The 16,654-nt window shown below is 45.9% G+C and overlaps 1 protein-coding gene across 1 annotated transcript; it reads right to left on the reverse strand.

Annotated features, from left to right (window-relative positions):
* Positions 1-897: 897 nt before the first annotated feature.
* LOC137372365 (tubulin alpha chain-like) lies at positions 898-9,443 on the reverse strand. The gene is made up of 4 exons (XM_068036254.1): positions 9,252-9,443; positions 5,566-5,788; positions 4,877-5,025; positions 898-1,866 (listed from the first exon to the last, which is right to left on the reverse strand). Exons 1-4 carry the CDS (start codon positions 9,441-9,443, stop codon positions 898-900), a joined length of 1,533 nt encoding a protein of 510 aa, XP_067892355.1.
* Between the last annotated feature and the right edge of the window lie 7,211 nt (positions 9,444-16,654).

The raw sequence follows: 16,654 nt of genomic DNA on the forward strand, positions 1-16,654 counted from the left end.
CTCCTTATTTAAGGAAGGATGTAAATACATTGGAGGCAGTACAGAGAAGGTTTACTAGACTAATACCTGGAATGGGCGGGCTGTCTTACGAGGAAAGATTGGACAGGCTTGTATCCGCTGGAATTTAGAAGAGTAAGAGGCGACTTGATTGAAACATATAAGATCCTGAGGGGTCTTGACAGGGTGGATGTGGAAAGGATGTGAGAGAATCTAGAACTAGGGGTCACTGTTTAAAAATTAGGGGCTGACCATTTAAGACAGTGATGAGGAGAAATTGTTTTCTTTCAGAGGGTTGTGAGTATTTGGAATTCTCTTCCTCAAAAGACAGTGGAAGCAGAGTCTTTGAATATTTTTAAGGCAGAGGTAGATAGATTCTTGATAAGCAAGGCAGTGGAAGGTCATCGGGGGTAGGTGGAAATGTGGAGTAATCAGTTCAGCCATGAACTTATTGAATGGCGGAGAAGGCTCGAGGGGCCGAGTGGCCTACTCCTGCTCCTAATTCATATGTTTGTGTGTATGTTCGTAATGGGCCGACCTGTGCGTAACCTGCATGGGGACTTTTGGGTTGCGACGCGGCCGCTCAGCTTACAGGGAACACTGGCACCTTGATCAATTTTGCCAATCTGCTGTCACTGAGGGCAGTTGTACACCCGATTAAACTTAGTGGCTTTCTAGTCCTTTTATAGCCCAGCTATACTCACTGTGTTAAAGAGCAGGGGCATGAGAATAGCCCAGCCAGCACCATTTAAACAAGTACAGTATTACCTCTACTTTTAAATAAATAGTACAAAAATGCAGTGTGGTTACAGACATGATGGAAAACCACAGAGACAAGAAAAAGCTAATCACTTTATTAACTCCTGCTAACTTCATCTTTGGAACAAGGTTTTAGACATTCTAATATTCCTCACGGTCAAGATCAGCACTGTCAATGCCAACTTCTTCATAATCCTTCTCCAAGGCTGCTAAATCATCACGGGCCTCCGAGAACTCCCCTTCTTCCATCCCTTCACCCACATACCAATGCACAAAGGCACGCTTGGCATACATCAGGTCAAACTTGTGATTAAGGCGAGCCCAGGCTTCAGCGATGGCAGTGCTGTTACTCAGCATACACACGGCACGTAGCACCTTGGCCAGGTCCCCACCAGGCACTACGGTGGGAGGCTGGTAGTTGATGCCAACTTTGAAACCAGTTGGACACCAGTCAACAAATCTAATGCTGCGTTTGCTCTTGATGGTGGCAATAGCGGAGTTGACATCTTTTGGTACCACATCACCTCGATAGAGCATACTTACAGCCATGTACTTGCCATGGCGAGGGTCACACTTGACCATCTGGTTGGCAGGCTCAAAGCAGGCACTGGTGAGCTGAGCCACTGACAGTTGTTCATGGTAAGCCTTCTCAGCTGAGATCACTGGTGCATAGGCAATCAAAGGAAAGTGGATGCGTGGATATGGAACCAAATTGGTCTGGAATTCTATCAGATCAACATTCATAGCACCTTCAAAACGAAGGGAGCACGTAATACAGGACACAACCTGAGCGAGCAGCCGGTTCAGGTTAGTATACGTTGGACGTTCAATATCCAAGTTTCTGCGGCAGATATCATAGAGGGCTTCATTGTCTGCTATGAAGCAACAGTCAGAATGCTCAAGGGTGGTGTGGGTAGTGAGGATGGCATTGTAGGGTTCAACCACAGCCGTTGAGATCTGAGGCGCTGGATAGATGGTAAATTCAAACTTGGTTTTCTTACCATAGTCAACAGTAAGACACTGCATCAGCAGGGAAGTGAAACCAGAACCGGTGCCTCCACCAAAGCTGTGGAACACGAGGAAACCCTGGAGTCCTGTGCAATCATCAGCCTATGAAAAATAGGATATATGCTGGATTAGCCAGCCATATTTCTATGCTCAGAATTAAAATGGCAGACAATTTTAAGTGTAAACATAAGCATCTTGCTTAAATTCTTCTATTAGAAAATGTTCTTAAAGAAGGAAGTAAATGCCAAGGAGAGAAGTCCAAAGACAATTTTTTCCCTCAATTTAGAAAGTAGGAAACCCATTACATTTATATAGTGCCTTTCATGACCTTAGGGCTTCCCAAAGTGCTTTACAGTCAATTAAGTATTTTTGAAGTTTATCAGTATTGTAATGTGAGAAATATGTGAGCCAATTTGCACATAGCAAGATCCCAGAAATAGCAAAGAGACAATGATCAGGTCATCTGCTTATGTGGTGTTTGTTCCATTCTAGATAGCCAGGCAGTGAAGGATTTAACTGGAGCCTAATTTTTACACACCTGTAAGCTTTTATCTGCAGAAATACACATTTAAAAAATGCACCTCCAAACCCAACAGCCACAGTTTTAGCCTGTCCCTATAGGAGCCTCATACAGTTAAATAATTAATTAATATATAATTAACAATGTTGGTTGGCGGATAAATATTGTCCAAGACACTGGGGTGAATTTAAGAGCAAAATACTGCAGATGCTGGAACTCTGAAATGAAAACAGAAAGTGCTGGAAATACTCAGCAGGTCTGGCAGCATCTGTGTAGAGAGAAACAGAGTTAATGTTTCAGGACTGTGGCCTTTCATCAAAGTCTGATATCTTGTCAGCTTTTAGCTCTAATAGTTTTCCCAATATTCTTTTCCTGCTGATTGTGATTGTTTTAGGTTCTTCCCTCCCTTTTACCTCTTGTTTTTCAAGTATCTTTGGGAGGTTTTTTGTATCTTCTAGAGTGAAGACTGACACAAAATACCTGTTCAATGCTTCCACCATTTCCTTGTTACCCATTATTAATACCCCAGACTCACTTACTCTCTCTCTAGAGGACCAACGCTCACTTGAGTTACTCTTTTACTTTTTAAATACTTGTAGAAATTCATACTGTCTGTTTTTATATTTCTAGCTAGCTTTCTCGCATACTCTATGTCCAATCTTCTGATCTACCACTGATCTACGCAGAACTGTACGCTTTTTCTTCAATGGCTTTGGGACGTCCTGAGGTCATGAAAGCACTGTATAAAATGTAAGGCCCTTCTTTCTCAAAACAGCCATCAAGGAATTTTGATTTTTTTTTAGTTATCGATTCCCTATGTTCTAAAATGAGGACCAATCTGTTCCTATCGCTCCTGAAACTCCATGTTTGAACCCTCCATCAGGTTTCTGCCCCTGCCAAAATACTGAAACAGCTCTTATCAAAGTCACAAATGGCATCCCATGTGACTGTGACAAAGGTAAACTTTCCCTCCTCGTCCTTCTCAACCTGTCTGCAGCCTTTCACATGGTTGACCACACCATCCTCCACCAACGCCTCTCCACTGTCGCCCAGCTGGGTGGGACTGCTCTCATCTGGTTCTATTCTTATCTAGCTAATCGTAGCCAGAGAATCACTTGCAATGGTTTCTCTTCCTGCTCCCGCACGGTTAATTCTGGTGTCTCCCAAGGATCTATCCTTGGCACACTCCTATTTCTCATCTATATCCTGCCCTTTCGTGACATCATCAGAAAGCACAGCGTTGTTTTCACATGTATGCTGGTGACACTCTGCTCAACCTCACCACCACCCCTCTCGACTCCTCCACTGTTACTAAATTATGAGACTGCTTATCTGATATCCAGCACTGGATGAGCAGAAATTTCCTCCAATTAAATATTGGGAAGGCTGAAGCTATTGCTTTCGGTCCCCGTTCCAAACTGTGTTCCCTAGCTACTGTTCTATCCCTCTTCCAATCTGAGATTAAGCCAGTCTGTTTGCAACCTTGGGGTCATATCTCACACCGCGATGAGCTTCTGACCTCCTATTTGTGCCATCACTATGACCACCTATTTCCACCTCCATAACATTGGTCGTCTGCTCCCCTGTCTCACTTCATCTGCTGCTGAAATCCTCATTCATGCCTTCGGTACCTGTAGACTTGACTATTCCAAAACAATCTTGGCTGGTCTCCCACATTCTACTCTCCTTAAACCTGAGGTCATCCAAAACTCTGTCTTAACTCGCACCAAGTCCTATTCACCTATTACCCCTGTACATTGGCTCCCATTCAAGCAAAGCCTTGATTTTAAAATTCTTATCCTTGTTTTCAAATCCCTCCTAGGCCTTGCCCCTCCCTATCTCTGCAATCTCCTCCAGCCCCACAACCCTCTGATACATCTGTGGTCCTCGAACTCTGACCTCTTGCGCATCCCTGGTTTTAATTCAAGGTCCCAAGCTCTGGAATACCCTGCCTATGTCTCTCCACGTCTCCACCTCGCTTTCCTCCATTAAGATACTCCATAAAACCTACTTCTTTAACCAAGCTTTTGGTCATCTGACCTAATATCTCCTTTTGTGACTCAGTGTCATATTTTGTTTTATAATGCTCCTGTGAAGCACCTTGGAACATTTTATTACGTTAAAGGTGTTATATAAATATAAGCTGTTGTTCTTATTGCAATCTCCAGTCACTGTTGTAACTGACAGTAATAAGTTCTCTGGCAAAAAAGGATGGAGCTATTTAATTATTCAGTTGAACCTTTCTAATGCAACGGCAGCTCACTTTTACACTAAAAATGTTTTAACATATATCTCCATTCTCTTGCCTCCTTTCAGCCTGCCACAAACCTCAGCCTGACTGAAAAGCCTAACCCACCACTGCTATGTAAATCGCCAGTCAGAGTTCATGACAACAGCATGGGCTGGTTCACTCACCAATATGTCCTTCTTCCCTAAGGAAGTTCTTCACCTCTGCTCTCTCTTCTCCCCCTCCCAGGTGTGACTGAGAACTCACCCAGGGAGGGAGAAGAATGCTCCTGTCCATATCATTTCATACATTTAGTGACTTTCAGCTGGAAGGTTTGGGCCTCTGCATTCCATTAAAAAGATTACCAGTTTGCGTATTCTGTCCAGAGCCAGATCAACGATCTCTCTGCCAATGGTGTAGTGCCCACGAGCGTAATTGTTGGCAGCATCTTCCTTCCCGGTAATGAGCTGCTCAGGGTGGAATAGCTGGCGATAGGTACCAGTACGGACCTCATCTAGAATGAAGAGTAGTAAATTTTCAGGAGCCAGCTGATTTTTGAACCTTTTTTTCTTTATGTGCTCATCAAAAAGCTAAGCTGAAAGTCCAGTAAAAGAGGAAGGAAACGGAAGCCCTAAAGCTGTGGGTCCTGCCATTGCTGCCGTAAGTACGGCAGAGCGAGACCTTCATCATTCCATTTGGCCTGATGTTTACCTTATTCTAAACCCCACCAGGGCAGAAAGTTTAAATATTACTGAGAAGGACAAAGGCCTGCCCCTCGAGGTAATTCAAACCTAGTCTATGCAAGTTGAGAAAATAACCTTCTTCAGAACCAAAATACTTTGATCATTTTACTGTATTTTGTACACGTGCTATGCGTAGATGATCCTGAACAGACTTTGTATAGTAAAGGTCATGTTTTGATCTGAGATGTACGTAAGATGTGTCCCCAATATTGAATAAGTGTTTCAACTCATTATGCTATTCAATTTTTAAAAAAAAGAAATGAATGCTTCAAATAAAGAGGTGATGAAGAACATGTTCATATTCGACTTACCAATCACAGTTGGCTCTAAGTCAATGAACACAGCTCGTGGGACAAGTTTTCCAGCACCAGTCTCACTAAAGAAGGTGTTGTAGGAGTTATCTGCAGCTCCATAAGTCCAGTCCCTGGGCATAATACCATCAGGCCGGATACCATGTTCTAAACAGTACAGCTCCCAACAGGCATTGCCTATCTGGACACCAGCCTGGCCAATATGGATGGAGATACATTCATGCTGTGAGACAAAAAGTACAAAAATTGGTACAAAGCAGATCAGGTTAAAACAGCAACACAAGTCGCAGTAATCCTAATTAGTTAAATGAAGCTTATATTCCAAAAACATTTTGCATTTATATGGCTCCTTTCATGTAAGAATCAAGACAAGGTACTTCACAACAGGAGTAAGGAATGTGGACAGCAAGCCAGGAAGGAGGAGATTTGAATGGGCAACCAAGGAAGGAATGGGGTTTCAGGAGGTTTTTAAAGAAAGAGGTTTAGACAGAGTACAAAACAGCAGGACCCAAAAAGCTAAAACTCTCCCACAAATGGTGGCACATGGGTGGGTGAGGGGTTTAAACAGTGGGTCTAAAGGCCTGCTACTCGACCCGAACCTAATGGGACCCAAAGACATGTGTCAGGTTCGGGTCGGGTCGGGTTGCACTTCTGGGTCCGGCTATCGGGCTCGGGTCGGACACGCTCTATCACAGGTAAGTGGCTCCAATGTTAATTTAATTTTTGGACTAGAAAGGTGGTTTTGTTACAGTTATTTTAAGCTTGTGCAGATCAGCAACAAAGTGAAAAACAAAAGGTAAGTTAACTGATGGTTGGGTTTGGTTGGGTCGGGCTCAGGACAAAATAGAAGGACTCGGACCGGGTTGGGCTCGGGTCGAATGTGGTTCTGTCGGGCTCGGGTCGGGTTTTATTTTGCAGACTTGAGCAAGCCTTTAAGTGGATCGAACACAGCAATCAGGAGGGGATATAAGGTTGGAGGTTAATGCTGATATGGGCTGGGGGATTTATAAGACGTGATATGCAACTAACCACTACATGACAGTAGCACAGTGGTGCAGTGGTTAGCACCGCAACCTCACAGCTCCAGTGACCTGGGGTCGGTTCTGGGTACTGCCTGTGCAATTTGCAAGTTCTCCCTGTGACTGTGTGGGTTTCCACCGGGTGCTCCGGTTTCCTCCCACAGCCAAAGACTTGCAGGTTGATAGGTAAATTGGCCATTGTAAATTGCCCCTAGTGTAAGTAGGAGAATGGTGGGGATGTGGTAAGGAATATGGGATTAATGTAGGATTAGTATAAATGGGTGGTTGTTGGTTGGCACAGACTCGGTGGGCCGAAGGGCCTGTTTCAGTGCTGTATCTCTCTATGACGATACAATGGAACAGAAAATTCTATGAAGAGATACATAAGGAATTTCTTCTCTGAAACAGGGAAACTCCAGTCTGTAATATTAAAAATAAATCTTCAACATGGATAGGAACATAACAATATGATTTACTGTAAAAAATACTTTGAAGTATAAAAAAATTATTCTTTTAGCAACCCAAAACAATATCCTTTGGAAAACAATAATTAAAAACTTACAATTCTTTAGGGCTGTTCATGCATACTTACAGGGTAGTGAGAGAGGACAAACCAGGGATTGGTTCCTTTACCCCAGGGTTGCACATGGGCCAGGATCCAGCCTGCCAAAGGTTTCCATCCAGCCTGCGGGTGTAAACTGTACCGGACCATTCCTCATCCTCACCTGGGGTCCATGATTGGAGATGAGAAATTTCCCTTGGTCAGACCGGCTTTTTAAAAAGATCGCAATTCAGTTTCACAGCTGACACTTGCCGACATTGGGAACAGCCGTTACTCAACTTCGGACAGACTCAGTTTTCCAGCGGGCTTGTAAAAAAACCCCAAGTCTGTCCAAAGTTGGGACTTTGGATGTCAGCAGCTGTCAGCTGTGAACCAGACTTGACATTTTTTTTTAAAAGCTGATCAACTGTCTGCTCAGTGTTCCTGCTCGCTTCAACTGTCAGAGAGAAAGGGAGAGAGAAAGGGGGATAGAGAGAGAGGGGGGATAGACAGAGCGAGAGAAATAGGGGGACAGACAGAGAGAAAGGGGACAGACAGACAGAGAGAGAGGGACAGACAGAGAGAGAGAGGGGCGGAATGAGAGAAAGAAAGAGGGGGACAGCAAGAGAGAGAGAAAGGAGGATACCATCTAGGGGGATACGGACATATGAACTAGGAGGAGTAGGTCACTCGGCCCCTCGAGCCTGAGATAGAGAGAAAGGGGGACAGAGAGGAGACAGAGAGAGGGAGGGGGATGGGGGGGTTGAGAGAGAGACAGAAAGAGGGACAGACAGACAGAAAATGGGACAGAGCGAGAGAAAAAGGGGTACAGAGAGAGAGAAAGGGGGACAAAGGGGGGACTAGAGAGAGAGAGAGAAAGAGGGATAGACAGAGAGAGGGACAGAGGGTGAGAGAGAGAGAGAAAAAAGGGGGCAGAGAGAGAGAGGGAGCTTAGAGAGGGGGTAAAGAGAGAGAGAGAAGAGGGGCAAAGAGAGAGGAGGACGGAGAGAGAGGGGGACAGAGAGTGATCAAAATCACTCCTGACAGAATGACATTTATCTGGAATACTCCACATCGCTGCAAGAAGTGTGTGGGCAAACATTGACTAGTTGCGCAAGCAAAGAAATGCCAGGTATCTCACCAAATCAGTGTCCAACATAGTGAAGAGAAAGTACGTCAATAAATTAGTGTGCTCATTTAAAGCTTCTTCACAAAAATGCACATTTGTTGTTGTTTTGATTAATAGTAAGGTAAATTTTTAATGCCTTTATCTTTCTGGAATTGTCTCACCGGCCCCCCATGTAAGACAAAAATTGTAATGTGGCCCCAATGTGAAAAGGTTGGACAACCTTGACTAACTTAGGAAACCAAAAAATAGTCACCGCAGAGAAGCAGTCAGTACCTTCATGCAATAAACCAACAGTGACTCAGCACATAACAGAGATCAGTGCCAGTAAATCCACATAAGACACCTAACATAAAGGACAACTTATGTTGAATTTACATTTGCTTTGCGGAGTGCGTTAGCGTTTGGTGAGGTTATCGATCAAGCAAAATTATGCACCTGTGAGTTGACAGTTAATTGGATATTGTAACAATTTATTTTCAACATTATGATACAGAATATACTGTGTAAAAATTGTTGGAGTTAGAGTCAGGGGGAAGCTTCTGATTATGACATGACACCTCTCCACTAATCTCTGCTGTGTCCACGTAAACCGAATTTCCTCTGTGTCCATTCATGAGCCCATTTCAGCTGTCACTTCAAACCTGGCCCACAACCACCCCCCCCCCCCCTCCATTACTTCGATCTCCCTTTGTCTCTTGGCTCCTTCTCTTCTGTCTCCTCCAATTTCTGTCAATCAGCCATGCCACTTTTCCTTTCTCCAATCTTGGGGTTCTCCCCCTCCGTCCCTACCCAAAGCTCATGCTCCTCTGACATCCTACTTTCCTGCCACCATTCTAGACTCCCCCTTAAGTAAGTCCATAGAAACTCTTTGTGTCTCTTTTGGCGTTCTGCGAAAAGCCCATTGAGGCTTACGAGCGGCTTCCCCATTTGCCCATCTTCTCACTGGCATTGACTGGGAGCTAACCCCTCCCATTCTAATCATTCCATTCAACATTACCCCCTTGGACTTTGCCAGCAGATAAATCACCACCTCCCCACGCTCAACCCTGCACTTCCCCCCAAATGTCCATTCACTCGCGAACACATCATCCATGACCTTATTGCGAATCACTGCATTGTCTTCCTGGCCTTTACTAGAACAGAGCCCACAGGTGATGACACCTTGCTCCCCCACTGAACTTTGCCACATAGCTATACATTCTACCACCTGTCACACCCTGGTCTCTCCCCCTACTCCTCAACACAATCTCCTCCTTTACCAACACATAACTTACGCCTAAGTCTCTTTGCTTTTCCACTCGTTTAGAGTTTCACCATTTAGAGTACATTTTCTCTCATTCTATTCCTCAAATGTATAACCTTGTATTTCTCCGCATCTAATTTCATCTGATATCTGTACTTCCAAACTAAATAAACCCAAGTTCTCTTGAAATCGTTGACAATCTTCTTCACAGCTAACATAGTTACAGGTATCTAATTTGGTGTTATCTGCAAATGTTGATACTGAGATCTGACTATTTATATATAATGGAAAGAGCAATAGTCTTAACACTGGCCCTGGGTGGAACTACTTTAGATCCCTACAGTCTAAAAAAAGTAAACAAACCACGACTGTTTCTCTCCTTAAGCCAACTTCCTAACAATGACAGTGGATTTATTCTACATTCCCTTTAACACTATGTGCCTTAATTTTATCAAAAAAAATCCTATGCAGCACCCTGTGAACTTTCCGAAAATGTACATGTGCAACATCCACAGAATTTACTCTATCAATGCACTCCATTATTTCCTCACTGTTAAACATGTCAGGCATGACTTGGTTTAAATTGATCTGTGCTAGCTGTACTTAATTAGCTCATGTTTTTCTAAATAACCGCATTTTAGTCCAAATCCACATTATGACCTCAGGAAGCCTACCCAACACTGATGTTAAGCAGACTGGTCTGTATTATTCAGTTTATCCCTTTGGCCCTTCTTAAAGAGAGGAGTTGCACTGACAATCCTCCGTTCATCTGGTGCAACGTCACTATCCAAGCACATGTGAAAGATTGTGGTCATGAAAGAGTGTGGATCTGAATCTCTGCCATTTCTTCATTGACCTCCCTCAGCATTCTGCAATACATGAAATTCATGATCTAGTGCCCTCTCCATGTTTGAGTTCAGCCAACTTTTCCAACAGTGCTTTCTCATCGATAGTAATCTTATCGCATTACTCAGCTTCTGCCTCTCATACCTTCAAAACTGGGTAGTCATGGGATTTTTACCCATTCTCAGCAAGCCAGATTTTATTCCCAATATGTAGGTGTCCTGAGCAGATGCTGGTCTGCAATGTTAGGTTTGAATTGTTAGGTTTGAATCACGTCACTATCCATTGAACAAGTGTTTGGAGCAGCATGAAAGTCTGGGGGGTTATGATTAGTATTTGGGGGGAGGCTGTGGGGGGGATGCAGCAGTATTTCAGGGGAAGGTTTTGGGGGCTGATGAAGCAGTAATGGGGGGAGGGGATGGGGGCTGATGAAGCAGTCGTGGGGGGAGGGGATGGGGGCTGATGAAGCAGTAGTGGGGGGAGGGGATGGGGGCTGATGAAGCAGTAGTGGGGGGAGGGGATGGGGGCTGATGAAGCAGTAGTGGGGGGAGGGGATGGGGACTGATGAAGCAGTAGTGGGGGGAGGGGATGGGGGCTGATGAAGCAGTAGTGGGGGGAGGGGATGGGGGCTGATGAAGCAGTAGTGGGGGGAGGGGATGGGGGCTGATGAAGCAGTAGTGGGGGGAGGGGATGGGGGCTGATGAAGCAGTAGTGGGGGGAGGGGATGGGGGCTGATGAAGCAGTAGTAGGGGGAGGGGATGGGGGCTGATGAAGCAGTAGTGGGGGGAGGGGATGGGGGCTGATGAAGCAGTAGTGGGGGGAGGGGATGGGGGCTGATGAAGCAGTAGTGGGGGGAGGGGATGGGGGCTGATGAAGCAGTAGTGGGGGGAGGGGATGGGGGCTGATGAAGCAGTAGTGGGGGGAGGGGATGGGGGCTGATGAAGCAGTAGTGGGGGGAGGGGATGGGGGCTTATGAAGCAGTAGTGGGGGGAGGGGATGGGGGCTGATGAAGCAGTAGTGGGGGGAGGGGATGGGGGCTGATGAAGCAGTAGTGGGGGGAGGGGATGGGGGCTGATGAAGCAGTAGTGGGGGGAGGGGATGGGGGCTGATGAAGCAGTAGTGGGAGGAGGGGATGGGGGCTGATGAAGCAGTAGTGGGGGGAGGGGATGGGGGCTGATGAAGCAGTAGTGGGGGGAGGGGATGGGGGCTGATGAAGCAGTAGTGGGGGGAGGGGATGGGGGCTGATGAAGCAGTAGTGGGGGGAGGGGATGGGGGCTGATGAAGCAGTAGTGGGGGGAGGGGATGGGGGCTGATGAAGCAGTAGTGGGGGGAGGGGATGGGGGCTTATGAAGCAGTAGTGGGGGGAGGGAGGCTACCCACTACCACTAGGCCGCTGCCCGCCTCAGATACCCGCCAGTAAACCTTGCGTCTCCCGCTGCCTTATTCACGCACGGAGCCGTACCATGTTTCACCTCGACGCCGCGATTGAGGAATCTTCTGGCATAACCGCTTTCCCTCCAAAAGCTTCAAGGCTGCCGCTGCGCATGCGTTACCATTTAAACGCGCATGTCCGTCTCGGCAAGAACAATCACAATGACTACGCATGCGCTTGTCGGTGAGGCTGGAGGCTCACTACGCATGCGCCTGTCGCTCAGTGTTGCAGCCACTTGTGGTTATGTATGTATGTGTTTAGGCACTGAGACAACTGGTTCACACCCTCTGTGCTTGCTGCTGCATTTTGTACATTGCGGTCCTCTGCTTGGTTGCTCCTCTCCCCCACCCCATTAATTGTCCTCAAGTTCCTCCACAAGAGATTGCTGCTTGGACATCACCAATATTGTCCACAAACTCCTCTGGAAGCCTGTTGTCAGCTGTGGCTCAGATGGTCGCACTCTGGCTTCTGAGTCTCTGACCTAAGGGAGCATAGTTAGATGTGCCATTTTTCAGATGAGACTTTCAACTGAAGCTCCGTTTGCTCTCTCAGTGGACATAAAATATCCCATGGCAGTATTTCAAAGTCGAGCAGTTACACGTGGAATGCTGTCCCTATTTATCTCTCACCCATGGTGAGCATCATTCCGTCTATAAAAGTTTTTTTAATTTTTTAGTGGGATGTGGGCATTGCTGGCTGGGCCAGCATTTATTGCCCATCCCTAATTGCCTATGGTGGTGGTGAACTGCCTTCTTGAAATGCTGCAGTCCTTGGGCTATAGGTACACAAGCATTGCTGTTAGGAAGGTAGTTCCAGGATTTTGACCCAGCAACAGTGAAGGAACGGCGATACAGTTCCCAGGCAGGATGGTGTGTGACTTGGAGGGGAACTTGCAGGTGGTGGTGTTCCCATGCATCTGCTGCCCTTGTCCTTCTAGGTGGTAGAGGTCACATGTTTGCAAGGTGCTGTCTAAGGAGACTTGGTGCATTGCTGCCGTTCATCTTGTAGATGGGACACACGACTGCCACTGGGTGTTGGTGGTGAAGGGGGTGAATGTTGAAGGTGGTGGATGGGGTGCCAATCAAGCAGGCTGCTTTGTTCTGGGTGGCATCGAGCTTCTTGAGTGTTTGAGCGGCACCCATCCAGGCAAGTGGAGAGTAAACTGAAAACCCTTGTTGCTGCATTTCTGTTGTAGGATCTAATTGAAGCTTCTGTAGCTGCATTTCTTGGAAAGCCTACCCAAACTGATCTTCAACATCGCCTGGAAAGAACTGTTCTAGGAAGATCCCAGTGATAGCCGTCGACACGCATTTGGGACACCAAACCAAAACAAAGGAGATCTTTCCATGTCTTTTTTTGGCTTCAGGTATTCAGCCTAAGTGTTTTTTTTCCTGGTTTTTTTCAGTCCTTTAAACAAAAATCCCTTTTATTTTTCCAGTTAACTGGTGTGTATGTATGTGTGTGTGTGAGGGGCTAAGATAAATAAAGGGCTCTAATATTTCAATTTGTGTATGTTTTACTGCATTATTGGATAAGACTTGGATTATAATAAACTGTTAATTTTGTTGTTTATTTAAGAAACCTGGTTGGTGTGTTTTATTGTAGGGAAAATAGAGTATATGATCAACTGTATCGGTAAGTGGGAAAATTTAAATATATGCTGTGACCTGTGGAGAAGTGGAACTAGAATAAACAGTGCACTCCTCCCACCTCGGTTGTAACACCTGGCACTTGTAGCGCGAATGTTACTTGCCACTTATCAGCCCAAGTCTGGATGTTGTCCAGGTCTTGCTGCATCTGGACACGGGCTGCTTCAGTATCTGAAGAGTTGCGAATGGTACTGACCATTGTGCAATTGTTAGTGAACATCCCCATTCTGACCTTATGATGGAGGGAAGGTCATTGATGAAACAGTTGAAGATGGTTGGGCCTAGGACACTACCCTGAGGAACTCCTGCAGTGATGTCCTGGGACTCAGATGAATGACCTCCAACAACCACAACCATCTTCCTTTGTGCTTGGTATGACTCCAACCAGTGGAGAGTTTTCCTCTTGATTCCCATTGACTCGTTTTGCTAGGGCTCTTTTTTATTTTGCATCTAACCCTTTTATTTCTTGTTTTTCTAAGGTGGCCTTTATATGCCAGGCCCCTTTTATTTTGCTTGAGGGGGCCTTTATTCCCCAGGCCCCCTTTAAATACATTTTAAATGTATATTTAAATGTATAACTGGGAACACCACCACCTGCAAGTTCCCCTCCAAGTCACACACCATCCTGACTTGCAACTATATCGCTGTTCCTTCACTGTCGCTGGGTCAAAATCCTGGAACTCCCTTCCTAACAGCACAGTGGGTGTCCCTACCTCACATGGACTGCAGCGGTTCAAGAAGGCAGCTCAAGGGCAATTAGGGATGGGCAATAGATGCTGGCTTAGCCAGCGATGCCCACATCTCATGAATGAATAAAAAAAATAACTTTATTAAAAACATATAAATAAAACAAAACTCAAATTAAAATGCCATTCTCGGCATCGATGATGCACTCCAGCCCCTGCAGTTCCCACTGGTCACGGAAAGCTTCAAGTGAACCAGCAGACGCCACATGCTCCTTCTCCAGGGATACCCGGGCACGAATGTAACCTCTGAAGAGGGGCAGACAAGCTAGGGCTCCTTGACGCCATACTCAGTCAAATGCTGCCTTGATGTCAAGGGCAGTCACTCTCACCTCACCTCTGAAGTTCAGCTCTTTTGTCCATTTTTCAACCAAGGCTGTAATGAGGTAAGGAACTGAGTGGCCCTGATGGAACCCAAACTAAGCGTCAGTGAGCAGGTTATTGCTGAGCAAGTGCTGCTTGATAGCGCTGTCGTCGACCCCTTCCATCGCTTTGCTGATGATTGAGAGTAGACCGATAGGGCGGTAATTGGCCGGGTTGGATTTGCCCTGCTTTTTATGGATAGAACATACCTGGGCAATTTTTCACATTGCAGGGTAGATGCCAGTGTTGTAGCTGAACTGGAATAGCTTGGCTAGATGAGGCCGAGATGGATCATCCACTTGGCACTTCTGGCTGAAGATGGATACAAATGCTTCAGCCTTGTCTTTTGCACTGATGTGCTGGGCTCCCCCATCGTTGAGGATGGGGATATTTTTGGAGCCACCTCCTGTTATTTGTTAAATTATCCACCACCATTCATGACTGGATGTGGCAGGACTGCAGAGCTTAGATCTGTGGGATTGCTTAGCCCTATCACATGCCGCTTCTGCTGTTTGGCATGCAAATAGTCCCGCGTTGTAGCTTCACCAGGCTGACACCTGATTTTTTGGAATGCCTGGTGCTGTTCCTGGGATGCCCACCTGCACTCGTCATTGAAGCAGGGTTTGTCCCCTGGATTGATGGTAATGGTAGAGTGAGTGATATAGGTTGTGGTTGAATACAATTCTGCTGCTGATGATGACCCACAGCGCCCCATGGATGCCCAGTTTTGAGTTACTAGATCAGTTCGAAATCTATCCCATTTAGCACGGTGGTGGTGCCACACATGATGGTGGGTATCCTCAATGTAAAGATGGGACTTTGCCTCCCCAAGGACTGTTCGGTGGTCACTCCTACTAATACTGTCATGGACAGATGCATCTGCGACAGGTAGATTGGTGAGGACAAGGTCAAGTATGTTTTTCCCTCTTGTTGGTTCCCTCACCACCTGCCGCAGACCCAGTCTAGCAGCTATGTCCTTTAGGACTCGGCCAGCTTGGTCAGTAGTGGTGCTACCGATCCATTCTTGGTGATGGACATTGAAGTCTGCCACGCAGAGTACATTTTGTGCCCTTGCCACCCTCAGTGCTTCTTCCAATTGGTGTTCAACATGCAGAAGCAATGATTCATCAGCCAAGTTGGGTGGGAATCAGCAGGAGGTTTCCTTGCCCATGTTTGACCTGATGCTGTGAGACTTCCTGGGGTCCGGAGTCAATGTTGAAGTCTCCCAGGGTAACTCCCTCCCAACTGTATACCACTGTGCCGTCACCTCTGTTGGGTCTGTTCTGCCACTGGTACAGGACATACCCAGGGATGGTGATGTCTGGGCCACAATCAGATCAGCCATGATCTTATTAAATGGTGGAGCAGGCTCGAAAGGCCTACGTCTACTTTGTATTAAAAGCTTTTACATCTGAATAATTATTTTTTTAAAATACATCCATGGGATGTGGGTGTCACTGGCTAGAACAGCATTTATTGCCCATCCCTAATTGTCCTTGAGAAGGTGGTGGTGAGCCGTCTTCTTGAACTACTGCATTCCACGTGGGGTAGGTAAATTTGTAGCTCATGGAATAAAAGGGATGGTAGCAACATGCATACGAAATTAGCTGAGTGACAGGAAACAAAGAGTACTGGTTAATGGATGTTTTTCAGGCTGCAGGAAAATTTGTAGCGGAGTTCCCCGGGGATCAGTGTTGGGACCCTTGTTTTTCCTGATGTATATCCATGGCATAGACCTTGATGTACAGGGCACAATTTCAACATTTGCAGACGATCCGAAACTTGGAAGCATTGTGAACTGTGAGGAGGATAGGGTAGAATTCCAAAAGGATATAAACAAGTTGGTGGAATGGGCAGGCAGATGAAGTTCAACGCAGAGAAATGTGAAGTGATTCATTTTGGTTGGAAGAACACAGAGACACAATATAAAGGGTACAATTTTAAAGGGGGCACAGGAACCTAGGTGTATATGTTCATAAGTCATTGAAGGTGACAGGACATATTGAGAGAGCTGTTAATAAAGCCTACAGTATCCTGGGCTTTATTAATAAGGCATAGAGTACAAGAACAAGTAAGTTATGTTGAACTTGTATAAGACACTAGTTCGGCCTCAGCTGGAGTACTGCA

This window comes from Heterodontus francisci, chromosome 7 (assembly GCF_036365525.1).
Source record: "Heterodontus francisci isolate sHetFra1 chromosome 7, sHetFra1.hap1, whole genome shotgun sequence".
NCBI classification, from domain to species: domain Eukaryota; kingdom Metazoa; phylum Chordata; class Chondrichthyes; order Heterodontiformes; family Heterodontidae; genus Heterodontus; species Heterodontus francisci.